General features: G+C 51.3%; 1 protein-coding gene across 4 annotated transcripts in view; it reads right to left on the reverse strand.

The window, feature by feature from the left end:
- Positions 1–13,628, reverse strand: part of SCML2 (Scm polycomb group protein like 2) — a 78,904-nt gene that overhangs the window by 45,802 nt on the left and 19,474 nt on the right. For all 4 annotated transcript variants that reach the window (XM_054166035.1, XM_054166034.1, XM_054166032.1 and 1 more), the window contains exon 3: positions 6,856–6,926. In XM_054166035.1, the coding sequence (XP_054022010.1) occupies positions 6,856–6,926 (71 nt within the window). The remainder of the gene's footprint in view (positions 1–6,855; positions 6,927–13,628) is intronic.

The following is a 13,628-nucleotide window of genomic DNA, read 5'->3' on the forward strand; positions in this document are numbered from 1 at the left end:
TGGCTGGAGCTGTTGAAGGTGAGGCTGGAGAAGGCTGTGAGCAACCTGCTGTGGTGGAGGATGTCCCTGCTGAGTGCAGGGGGTTGGACTGGATGACCTTTGGAGGTCTCCTCCAACCCAAAACATTCCATGACTCTAAGTCAGAAAAGGCAGCTGGATAATCAATTTCTCAGGGAGATGGTGGGGTTGACATCACTGGAGGTGTTTGACAAAAGCCTGGATGAGGCACTCAGTGCCATGGTCTGGTTGATTAGATAGGGTTGGGTGATTGGTTGGACTTGATGGGCTTGGAGGTCTCTTCCAACCTGGCTGACTCTGTGGTTCTCTGATAACCTCCCAAAAGCTACCATTTCACAGACTTGATGAAGAAAAGAAGGAGAAAAAGGCAAGAGGAAGAAACACTTGTAACTCACAGGAAGAAGACAGGAAAAGGAGTTAATATGAAGAGCATTTCACAGAATGACAGTAGGCAGTCCCAGAGCCACAGAAAACCTCTGTGATGAGACCAAAGTGGCAGCTTGTGCTTCTGCATGGAGAACTGAAGGCATTGGTAGACACAGCAGGAAATGCCAATTAGCAGAGGGAAGGCAAGCTAAAGATGAGCAGTGCCCAGTCCTGGGGCCCCAGCAGAAGAGGGACCTGGAGCTGCTGGAGCAGGTCCAGAGGAAGGCACAAAGATCATCAGAGGGATGGAGAATCTCCCCTGTGGGGACAGGCTGAGAGAATTGGGGCTGTTCAGCCTGGAGAAAGGAAGGCTCCAAGAACACCTTAGAGCAGCCTGCCAGTACCTGAAGGGAGATACAAGAAGGTGAAAAAGGGACTTTTGCCAAGGGCTGGGAGCAATAGGATGAGAGGGAATGGAGTGAAGCTTGAGGAGGGCAGATTGAGACTGGAGATGAGGAAGAAATTCTTTCCACTGAGGGTAGTGAGACACTGAACAGGTTGCCCAGGGAGGCTGTGGCTGCCTCCTCCCTGGAGGTGTTCAAGATCAGGCTGGATGAGGCCTTGAGCAAGCTGGGCTGGTGGGAGGTGTCCCTGCCCATGGCAGGAGGGTTGGAAATGAATGACCTTCAAGGTCCCTTCCAGCATAAACCACTCTATGAATCTATGTCTCCCCTTCCTATGGTATGCTGGTGCAATCTTTACCATATACCCCAAACCAATAGCAGGATTCCTGGAGGAGCCTGAGCCCCAAAAACAAATTGGGAAGCAACACTCAGTGAACACTGAGTTAGGCAGCAGGCTGCCTGAAAGGGGAGCCTGAGCACAAGAAATTTAAAGGGCAATTCAATTTCAGGGTGTTGCTTGTCAAGCTTGAACATCTCTCCTGTGAAAAGAGCCTGAGAGCCCTGGGGCTGTTCAGTCTGGAGAGGAAAAGGCTGAGAGGGGATCTGATCAATGTCTATCAATAGCTGAGGGCTGGGGGTCAGGAGGCAGGTGCCGGGCTCTATTTGGTGGTGCCCAGTGCCAGGACAAGGAGCACCAGGGACAAGCTGGGGCACAGGAGGTGCCACCTCAACAAGAGGAGACACTTCTGTGTGGTAAGGTTGATGGAGCCCTGAAGGAGAGAGGTTGTGGAGTCTCCTTGTGTGGAGGCATTGCAAAGCCAGCTGGATGTGCTGCTGTGGGAGCTGCCCTGGGGGCTCCTGCTCTGGCAGGAGGCTTGGCCTGGCTGCTCTCTGGAGCTCCCTTCCACCCCCTGACATTCTGTGATCCTGTGACTCCAGAACCATGAAAGGCAGCTGAAATTGAGAATCTGGGGAGTTTGGTTGGTTGTTAAAAGGGTGAACTTGTTTAAAAGCCTACAACTCAAGTCACCCTACCTAAGAAACTCCTCCATGCCAGCCCATTCCTTGCAGCAACCTACCCAACCTTGCACATTAACAGCCTTGCTTTAAAGCTCTGCTCCAAGCACAAGGGACTGAGCCTTTTTTTTTTTTTAACTTCAAACTTGCAGATTTCCAGCTCCTTAGACACAAGAACCCCCACCAAAACACAGCTCCAGAGGGCAAGGGACGTGGCATGCATTGAAACTCCCAGCAGTAATTAAAACCAAGTTAGAGCAGCAGATAAACCACCTCCCAAATGAAGATATAAAGCCTTGAATCCATTTCCCCTCAGCTGTCTGTGCTGGTATCTTCATTTATGGCAGAGGCTTTTCATTTATTGGAGTAATGAAACATGACCTGGGGAGCAAAATCTGCGACTTTGCACAATTACCCAGCCAGCATTTGTGGCCTGGGGGGACTCCACAGAGTATGCCTCCCCCTGCTCTTTGTTTTCTGGCTGGCCCCAGCAGTGTGTTTCATAGTCAACAGAACTCCTTCAGTTGGTAAGGACCTTCAAGATCATTGAGTTCAACCACTCTCTACCAAACCTGCTGATAAACTACGACCCTTGGTACCACACATCTTGATGGCTTTTGTAGTGGCTTGAAGATGTGGTGCCAAGGGCTGTGGTGTAGCACAGCTTGGAAACCCCTACAGGGATGGAGACTTCACCACTGTCCTGGGCAGCCTGGGCCAAGCCTTGACAACCCTCAAGGGGAAGAAATTATTCCTCATGCCCAACCTAAAGCTCCCCTAAGGCAACCTGGGGCCAGTTCCCCTCATCCTATCACTTGTCACTGGGGAGAAGAGATTGACCCCCAACCTGGCTCCAATCTCCTTTCAGGGACTTACACAGTCTCACAGTATCACCAAGGTTGGAAGAGACCTCAAAGATCATCAAGTCCAACCTGTCACCACAGACCTCATGACTAAACCATGGCACCAAGTGCCACATCTAATCCCCTCTTGAACACCTCCAGGGATGGGGACTCCACCCCCTCCCTGGGCAGCACATTCCAGTGGTGAACAACTCTATCAGGGAAGAACTTTCTCCTCACCTCCAGCCTAAACCTCCCCTGGCACAGCTTGAGACTCTGTCCTCTTGTTCTGGTGCTGGGTGCCTGGGAGAAGAGACCAACCCCCACCTGGCTACAACCTCCCTTCAGGGAGTTGTAGACAGCAATGAGGTCTCCCCTGAGCCTCCTCTTCTGCAGGCTAAGCAACCCCAGCTCCCTCAGCCTCTCCTCACAGGGCTGTGCACCGGACTTGTAGAGCAATGAGGTCTCCCCTCAGCCTCCTCTTCTCCAGGCTGAACACCCCCAGTTCCCTCAGCTGCTCCTCAGCAGCCCTGCTCCCCAGACCCTTCACCTGCTTCCTTGCTCTTCTCTGGACTTGCTCCAGCCCCTCAACATCCTTCTTGGAGTGAGTGGCCCAGAACTGACCCCAGGATTGAAGGTGTGGCCTCTCCAGTGCCCATAACTGTACATCCAATTCACCTCCAACCCAATCTACATGAAGCTCAAGCACTTCAGTGTCTAAAACCTGCAAACATTCTGCAGCTCTGCATTAATTGACACTGCAGATCACTTTCTGCTGAAAGGTCAACTCTCAGTAAAACTGGAAGCCTGCAGCTGTAAATTACTTTGACATTGGCCATGCAGAGCAGTGAAGGCTCTGCTCTCCAACCCACACAGACAGGGAGCAAGGCAGGTGAGAGAGTCATGGAATGGGTTGGGCTGGAAGGGACCTCCAAAGGGCATCCAGTCCAACCCCCTGCACTCAGCAGGGACATACTTTGAGCAAGTAGCTCAAAGCCTTCTCCAGCTTCACCTTGAACATCACCAGGGATGAGGTCTCAACCACCTCCCTGGGCAACCTGTGGCAGTAGCCTCCTGGGGCAGAACTTGTTCCTCACAGCCAATCTGCATCTGCTCTGCTCTCCTTTCAAACCCTTGCCCCTGGGGCTGTCCCTGCAGGCCTTTGGGCACAGTCCCTCTGCAGCCTTCTTGGAGCCTTTTCAGGTCCTGGCAGGCTGCTCTGAGGTCTGCCTGGAGCCTTCTCTTCTGCAGGCTGCACACCCCTAGCTCCCTCAGCCTGTCCTCAGAGCAGAGGTGCTCCAACCCCTGCAACCATCTTCACAGCCCATCAGGTCCATGTTCTTCCTGTGCTGAGGGCTGCAGAGCTGGGCACAGACCACTCAGATGTTTCTGTTTCAGCCAGTGCACAGCACTTCAGCATCTTTGAGGTGTTAGCTGTCTGCTCAGCTTGAACCTCTTGAACATTAACAGGGAAGAGGCAAGACAGGCACACACTGAAAGGCTTCTAAAGAGCTTCCTGCAGTAGCTCCATCTCTCAGGAGGGTACACAGTGGCCATGCTGGTCTATGGTCTGTGAGCATGACATTAACCTCAGATTCACCCCATACACTGTTGGCTCTACCCAAGCAGAGTTTAAAGTACAAAGGCAAGGTATTCATTTTGGAATCTCACCTCACACAGCTCTGCACACTGCTGTTCTGAGCCAGCTCTCATTGAAAGCTGCCTGTGAGGGGGTCTGTCCCCTGTCCTCAGCTGCAAAAAGCAAGCTTACATTCAAGGTTTAGGACAAGGAGATGCTGCCACCTGAATTTCTCTCTCCCTATTCTCCATGCCTGCAACTTTCAGATCCACTGAGTAACAGGTCTTCCTCCTGCCCCCAGACTGTGTTTCTTGTCCTTTGGTCCCCACTGGAGGCCAACATCATTCACAGTACCATCCAGCTACCAAGAACCCCTAGAGGACACCTTTCTGAAAGTGCCAAATCCACTGCTTGCCACACCTGTTACAGTTCTGTCATTCTGAACTACTCAGTTCCTTCAGCATCACCCTTCCTAACACACCTGCAGACCAAAACTCACCCTATTTGAATAGCTGAGGTACTCTTCAACTCAGGAAAATACTGGCCCCAGCTCCCTCTATAGAGAGAAAGATGCCAGCAGAAGTCAACTCAGTCTCCAGAAGGCTAGAGGTGTGAGTTCTGAAAGCCCACACAAGATTCATGGATTACAAGGGCTTGGAAGGAACCCTCACAAAGATCATCTTGTCCAACCTCCCTGCAGCCAGCAGGGACACCTCCAAGAGACTGAGGGAGCTGGGGTTGCTTAGCCTGGAGAAGAGGAGGCTCAGGGAAGACCTTACTGCGCTCTCCAACTCCCTGAAGGGAGGTTGTAGCCAGGTGGGGGTTGGTCTCTTCTTCCAGGCAACCAGCACCAGAACAAGAGGATACAGTCTCAAGCTGTGCCAGGGGAGGTTCAGGCTGGATGTTAGGAGGAAGTTCTTCACAGAAACAGAGATTGGCCATTGGGATGTGCTGCCCAGGGAGGTGTTGGAGTCACCATCCCTAGAGGTGTTTAGGAGGAGACTGGATGAGGCACTTGGTGCCATGGTTTAGTTGATTAGGTGGTGCTGGGTGATAGGTTGGACACGATGATCTCAAAGGTCTCTTCCAACCTGGTTCTATTCTAAAGGGAGGACACCCAGGGACACACCAAGTCTGATTTTGAATGTCTCCAAGGACCTCAAACCACATCCCTGGGCAGCCTGTTCCAGTATTTCACTGCTCTCAGCATGCAGAACTTCCTGCTGATGTCCAACCTAAACCTCCCCTGCTCCAGTTTCAAGCCTTTGCCCCTTGGTGGATGTAAACCTCATCTGCAAGCACAGAGCAAGCCATCAGCTGTGAGGCAAATCCAACTTGTAGGGCACAATGTGAAATATGAAGCAGTACATTAAACTCCCTTCATCATACATCCAGTCTTGCCTTTGTATTCCCAAAGGTACCCCTTGATTTCTTTACCTTTTAACTTCAATATCTCTTACTCCTTAGTTAAAAGCCCGGAAAATGACAAAATTAACCATATTTGAGGGATCCAGGGGGGAAAAAAAGTGATGAATTAATCCTACTACACACACACAGATCTTGCAGCCGAGTTGCAATGACCCTTTCAGGAACGGAGCAGCAGAAAGGCTTCTCTGATGATCAGCCAAACCTGAATTCTCACTCAAGGCACTACAGCCCTGAGACTGCTGAATTACAAACAGAAAACACTGCTGAACTCTGATAAAACTACCTGCTTGCATGACTTCTTGTTTTTTAGAAGGATCACACAGGCTCACAGGATGTCAAGGGTTGGGAAGGGACCTCTGAAGATCATCCAGTCCAACCATCGCTCTGGGAGAAGAAGCTGGCATGATAATGTCTGTGCAGGATCAACCTGAAGGACCACCTGCTCTAGCAGGCTTTCTCCAGTCTTTCTTTATGGATCTCAGGATGGGAGGGGTTGGAAGGGACCTCTGAAGATATTCCAGTCCAACCCTCCTGCCAGAGCACAACCAGAGGACCCAGCACAGGCCACACAGGAACACATCCAGACAGGGCTGGAAAGGCTCCAGAGAAGGAGACTCCACAACCTCTCTGGGCAGCCTGCTCCAGGCCTCTGGGAGCCTCACAGGGAAGAAGTTCCTCCTCATGTTGAGCTGGAACCTCCTGTGCTGGAGTTTGTAGCCATTGCCCCTTGGCCTATCCCAGGCTGCAACTGAGCAGAGCCTGTCCCTTCCTTCCTGACCCCCAGCCCTCAGCTATTGATAGACATTGATCAGATCCCCTCTCAGTCTTCTCCTCTCCAGATTAACCACCCCAGGGCTCTCAGCCTCTCCTCACAGGGCAGTGTTCCAGTCCCTCAATCATCCTTGTAGCCCTCCCTTGGACTCTCTCCAGCAGGTCCTTGTCCTTAAAGGAAAAACAGAGTCCAAAACTACAGTTGTAATGAAACCCTCAGCGCTTGGCTTGAGGCACAAACCCAGAATGAAAGACTTCCAGCAGCTCACATGTGCCAAAAACTGCAAGCTGCTGATAACCAGAGATCAAAAGAAGTCAAATGCAAAGCTTGCAAGCAGTCTGAAACAGCACAGTTCCTCTAGCATCATCACCCTGGGACATGCATCCACAGACACACACACACACACTTGCAAAAGAGCTTCTGCCATACCTGTCTGAAACAATGCAGAGGGGCAGCTACTGATTCAGTCTCTTTCAGATAATCATCCCAATTAAACTGTTCTGCAAGACACAAGATAAGAAACAAAAAAAGACCACACAGGCAGTTTTTAAAGGGAACTTCAATGAAAGGGGGGATGGGGAAAAGAAAGGGACACAAAGTCCTCTCCAGCAGTCTTGTAGAGGGCTTCATTTACTTCAAGAACATGGCAGTCATAGGGATGGCTCAGGTTGGAAAGGACCTCCTCATAGCTCATCTGCTCCAACCTCCCCACCGTGGCCTCTCAGCTAGACTCAGCTGCTGGAGGCCTCATCCAACCTGGCCTTGAACAACCCCCCAGGGAGGAGACCTTTGGAAAACACACGACCCTTGAAGGAGTGTTAAGAAATAGCATCAATTGCCAGGGGTGATCAGGCAAAAGGCAGAAATCAATACAAACCTTCCCCCAGTGATTTGGTTTGGCTGTTGCTGTGGTGCTCCACGTACAAAGAGACAAATCAGGATCTATCCAGATTCAATTCTCTGCACAAGGACCTCCCAGGCCTCCTTGCACCAAATCTCTTTCTGTAGCTCCCCTAAGGGCAGGGCAGGTGTGAGAGTCTCCTAAGAGCACTGAGGTGGCACATGTTGTACACACAGACATCTAGGTGCTGCTGAATAGAACATCCAGAGCCCACTGAAAGCAACAGAGCTCAGCCTTCCAGCTGCAGCCTTCTCTCTTTGAAGCCTGATGAAGTTTCTCTGCAGTGTAAGTAAGCTACAGACTTGGGGATGTGTGGTTGGAAAGGTGATACTTGGAGAGGGATCTGGGGGTGCTGGCTGGCAGTTACTGAACAAGAGCCAGCAGTGCCCAGGTGGCCAGGAAGGCCAAGGGCATCCTGGCTTGGGTCAGAAACACTGAGGGAAGCAGGAACAGGAGGTGACCACCCCCTGTGCTCAGCACTGCTGAGGTCACACCTGGAGTGCTGTTCAGCTCTGGGCTCCTCACTGAAGGAAGGACATTGAGGGGCTGGAGACTGTCCAGAGAAGGGCAACGAGGCTGGAGCAGGGCCTGCAGCCCCTGGGCTAGAGGAGGGGCTGAGGGAGCTGGGGGTGTTCAGGCTGGAGAAGAGGAGGCTGAAGGAGACCTCATTGCTCTCTACAGCTCCCTGAGGGAGGTTGGAGTGAAGGGGGCAGCCTCTGCTCCTGGGTGCCACGAGACAGGAGCAGAGGAGATGGGTCCAAGCTGCACCAGGGAAGGTTCAGGCTGGATCTCAGGAAACATTTCTTCCCTAGAAGGGCTCTCAGCCACTGGAGTGCTCTGCCCAGGGCAGTGCTGGAGTCCCCATCCCTGGGGGTGTTGCAGCAGTGTGTGGAGCTGGTGCTTAGGGAAATGGTTTGGTGCTGACCCCTGCAGTGCTGGGTTGAGGGCTGGACTGAATGAGCTTGGAGCTCTCTTCCAGCCAGACACATTCTGTGGTTCTGGGAACATTCAGCAACAGGATCAAGGTCTTTTTTCCAGTGCTAGCCTTGGCATTGCTTATAGGTGAGTGTAGTCTGCATTTGAGTGAGTCAGTGCCATCACTTCTGCAGGAATGGAAGAGCATGAAGCACTACCATCCAAGAAAAGCAAGCATTACTTCAATTAATAGAAAGCACAAGAGAAAAAACACAGCTACTATCTTTGTTCCTGCACTCACTGAGTCAGCTCTTTTGCTTATTTTCCTTGGTTGGGCAGCTGGCATCTTTCTGATGTTGCTGAAGAGTAAAACCACCCCAGAACGCTGCAGTGATGCCACCCAGAGGCTCAGCAGTGGCCACTCACACAGCCTCTACCAAAACCCATCCTGATGATGGAAAGGTAGCACCAAATCTATCACTAATCCTTCCCCCCAAAAAAAAAACCTGGCCACTGGTAAACTCCTCTCTGCAATTTCCAGGAGTGGAGAAGCAAACAGGCAGAGAATGGAAGTATTTCCAGCACTTGCCACAGCACAGCCTTCAGAGCAGCGGTGCTCAGCCCCAGGGTCTGCCTGCATGGGCACTGCATGGAGATGAAAACACACACGGTGCCTCCAAGCAGAAGAGAATCAACCCCTTGACCTCCTCAGAGCCTCTGTTTTTGGGCACAGCAGACTCAGAAGCGTAGAAGTGGTTTGTCCTTGGCACTGCAGAGGCCATGGAGCTGGTTTTGCTACGTAACAAGTCCAGAAAATCCCCAAAGCTGTTAACGCGGTGGTCGGCAGGCAGGCTGGGAACAAAGAGCTTTCCACACAACCTCTTAGAAGTCTGCCTCTTCTGGAAAGAAAGTTTGATTTGCACATTTAGAGAGTTCCACCACAGAAGGCAGGACACACTAATTTAAGCCTGGCCTGGAAATGGCTCTTCAGGGTTTTCTCCAGCAAGCAGCCTCCAGATCCATTCCTCTTTTCCATGGCCAGGCCAGGGAGGCTGCAAAAAATCAAACATGATGAACCGCTGTGATGAGGTTTTGTCCTGCAACAAATCTTCTTTGAGTCTAAGGATGCCATAGTCACTTGAGGTTGACTTCTGATCTAAAAAAATCAGAGTTTGCCTTGCTAAACCACTTCAATAAAAACATGAAACATGGCCTCAAGCTTGGGATTGAGACTGGAGAGGAGGAAGAAATTCTTTCCAGTGAGGGTGGTGAGACACTGGAACAGGTTGCCCAGGGAGGCTGTGGATGTCCCCTCCCTGGAGGTGCTCAAGGCCAGGCTGGATGAGGCCTTGAGCAAGCTGGGCTGGTGGGAGGTGTCCCTGCCCATGGCAGGGGGGTTGGAACTGGATGATCCTCAAGGTCCCTTCCAACCTGAATCAGTCTATGAATCTTTGAAATCCATGAGAAAGCAAATGCTAGCCACATCCCAGCTGTCTCAGATCCAACATGATGTGAAAGCTGTAATCATGACTGAGACCCTCACTGTCCTCAGGACCATACAAAGGTAGATACTTCAGAACCAGCACCTTTCACCAGGAGAAAGACCTACCCAGCTCCTCTGAACAAAATATCTCTATAGACCAGCACTGCACAAATGAACCCAACTATTATAGCAGGAGTGGAAGTTTGCAGGGGATGAGGTGATAGAAAGCAGCACTCTGGAAAAGGACTTGGGAATTCTGGTGGATGTGATGAACCAGCAGTGTGCACTGGAAGCCCAGAAAGCCAGTGGCAGCCTGGGCTGCATCCAAAGCAGTGGCCATCAGGCTGAGAGAAGTGATTCTGCCACTTTGCTCCTGTGAGACCTCACCTGCAGTGCTGCATCCAGCTCTGGAAACCTCAACACAGGAAGGACATGGACCTCATGGAGCAGGTCCAGAGGAGGCCATAATGATGAACAGGGGGTTGGAGAACCTCTGCTACAAAGCCAGGCTGAGGGAGCTGGGGGTGTTCAGCCTGCAGAAGAGAAGGCTCCAGGCAGACCTCACAGCAGCCTGCCAGGACCTGAAGGGGCTACAAGAAGGCTGCAGAGGGACTGTGCCCAAAGGCTTGCAGGGACAGCACCAGGGGCAAGGGTTTGAAAGGAGAGCAGAGCAGATGGAGATTGGCTGTGAGGAACAAGTTCTGCTCCAGGAGGCTGCTGCCACACTGCCACAGGTTGCCCAGGGAGGGAGCTGAGGCTCCATGGCTGGAGCTGTTGAAGGTGAGGCTGGAGAAGGCTGTGAGCAACCTGCTCTGGTGGAGGATGTCCCTGCTGAGTGCAGGGGGTTTGGCCTAGATGACCTTTGGAGGTCCCTTCTGACCCAAGCTATTCTATGACCCAAGAGAACAGAGGGAAACAAAGAGTTGGACTTTCTCCAAGGACCATTTCCTAGAAAGACAAACAAGGCAACACAAGCAGCCAGCTGCAGATGAAGCCAGGAGGAAAACCACACTGTGAGAGAGGCTCTTTGATCCCAGCCATCAAAACCTCCTCCATCAAGCAGAAATGACCTGAAGTTTAAATTAGAACTTCTCCACCTGTGTAAGATTCACTGCATTAAAGTCAAGCTCTCTGAGATGGTGCTAATTAGCATTTAATTAGTGCAGCCATAGAAACAGGAGAGGAATGGATGCTTGTAATATGCAAGATGCATTGCACTGATGAAAACAACCTCTCAAGGCCAAAAGCCTCTCTGTGTTCTCAGGGGGCACAGGTAAAGGAGGAGTTATTTTAGATCTGTTTCTACTTCTAAAGGCCCTGAAGAGATGCACCAGAGAAAAGAGAAATCCTTCAGAAAATCAGCTTGTGCATTTCTCTTCCTATTCAAAGCTGAAGGCTGAATCAAATAGCTGAAGAAAAAGAAGCCCACAACATTATGCAACAAAAGCACAACTTTAGAGCCCAACAGCAGAGGGGGAAACTGCAAAGGATGGTTTTACACTGAAGAACAAATCAGCACTGACTGGAAACAAGAAAATAAAACCAAACCATCCAAATATACCAGAAGGTAACTAGGAACTTTGCTAAGAGATATTAAACAGCTTGCAACCAGCATGGCAGAGAGATGCTAACATAGTGCTTCAAGGCAAGCAGCATGGGGCAGCAGCCTGACTGATCTGTAAGTGGAGGAAATGTGTTCAGTCCATAGTGGCCTGCAGCACTGGTTCAGGAAATCACAGAGTGGTTTAGGTTGGAAGAGACCTTAAAGATCATCCAGTTCCAGATCTTAAAACCTATTTGAATGAGTAGAATCATAGAAAAATAGCATTGTCAGGCTAAGTTAGTGTGGGAAAAGGATCTATTAGGCAGACAAGGATTAAAAAGCTGCATCTGCCTGCATGTTTCCTTTCCAAAAGATTTCATACGTTCATAGATTCACAGAATGCTTCAGGTTGGAAGAGACCCCAAAGAGCATCTAATTCCACCTACCTACCATGGGCAGGGACACCTCCCACCAGCCCAAGTTGCTCAAGGCCTCATCCAGCCTGGCCTTGAGCACCTCCAGGGAGGAGGCAGCCACAGCCTCCCTGGGCAACCTGTGCCAGAGTCTCCCCAGCCTCACTCCAAAGAACTTCTTCCTCATCTCCAGTCTCAATCTGCCCTCCTCAAGCTTGAGTCCATTCCCTCTCATCCTATCACTCCCAGCCCTTGGCAAAAGTCCCTTCCCAGCTCTCATGTAGTCCCCTTCAGGTACTGGAAGGCTACTCTAAGGTCTTTCTGGAGCCTTCTCTACTCCAGGCTGAACAGCCCCAACTCTCTCAGCCTGTCCCACAGGAGAAGTTCTCTAGGCCTCTGATCATCCTTCTGGTCTCCTCTGGACCCTCTCCAGCAGCTCCAGGTCTCTCTTGTGCTGAGGGCCCCAGAGCTGGAGGCAGTGCTGCAGGTGGGGGCTGAGCAGAGCAGAGCAGAGGGGCAGAATCCCCTCCCTGTGCTGCTGCTCTCCCTGCTCTGGCTGCAGCTCAGCACACAGCTGCCTGCTGGGCTGCCAGGGACCACTGCTGGCTCCTGGGGAGTTTGGCACCACCTGACACCCCCAAGGCCTTCTCCTCCAGGCTGCTCTCAGCCACTCCTCACCCAGCCTGTACTTATGCCCAGGGGTAAGAGCTTTTTTTCCCTTCATTTTGTTTCTTCTCACCCTTCCACTGCACCTCAGAGAAAAGCCTGGCTCTGTCCCCTCTCCAGCCACCTGTCAGGTAGCTGAAGACATGACCTTTCTCTTCTTTCAGCTGAAGAAACAGCTTCTCTGCTTTCAGCCTGGGGACTCTGGTTACACAGCAGCACAGAATGGTTTGGGTTCCTACATCCCAGCTCCTTCCCTTTTTTTGCTGGACTGCAGCCAGCTTGCTGGGGAGCTCCTAACTGAGCACAGCACCCCAGACAGCGTCTCACCAGTTCTCCAGAGCAGCAAATCCCTTTCCTCAGCCTGCTGCCTACAGCCTGGGTGGAATTCCATATGCACTTCAGGGCTCTCACCGCAAGAGCTCACTGCTGCCCCACGCTCAGCTTGCTGCCTACCACCACTCCCGAGCCTCTCCGTCCTCCAGGCAGCCCGGGCTGCTGCAGGACTGCCAAGGTGCCAGAGGAAATCTCTTAGTTGTCTTTGATTCTCATGAGACTCCATTAAATTTAAATAATGAGTTCAAAAAAATAATAATTAAATTGAACATAAAAGAAAGAAATGATGAAATTAAAACTGCATTACAGATAAAATGCAATTCAGTAGAATTCAGCAAAAGAACAAACCAAGCCCAAACAGCCTCAGGAGCCAGCACCATCCAGACCCCCACTCTTTCCTGCAGGGTCCCTCAGCTACCACCCTGCCAGCTGCAGTGCCTAGCACTTGTTAAGTGCTGGCTGTTTGCCTGCTGCTTCTGTCCATCTTTCTCTTTTTTTAACAGTCTTTGAATGTCAGGGAGAAGATCCCATCACATAGTAAGTGTAGCACTCACAGCAGAGGCAGGGCCGGCATCACGCAGGCGGCGTGCACCCAGCACCCAACGTTTCCCGCCAAAGATCCACTGCCTTGCACCGAGGTCAGGGCACCCCCAAGGTGGGGTTGGTGCTGCAAAGGGAATCACTGAGCTCTTCTTCTTTCAAAGCAGATGGAGAAGTCCAGCATGAAGCTCTGCACTGCTTTGTGTTACGTCCTCTGAACACAGCTAAGGGCAGAAAATGCCCATGGGATTAGCTCCACAGAGAGCAACCCTCTCACACAGTCCGAGACATAGAGCCATAAGGCCAGAAAGCCCATAGGGACATAGAGACTTAGAGACACAGAGCCATAAAGTCACACAGACATAGATCATAGAGTCCTAGATCACAGAGGCACAGAGCCATAAAGTC

The sequence above is a fragment of the Dryobates pubescens genome, chromosome 12 (genome assembly GCF_014839835.1).
Source record: "Dryobates pubescens isolate bDryPub1 chromosome 12, bDryPub1.pri, whole genome shotgun sequence".
NCBI lineage: Eukaryota > Metazoa > Chordata > Aves > Piciformes > Picidae > Dryobates > Dryobates pubescens.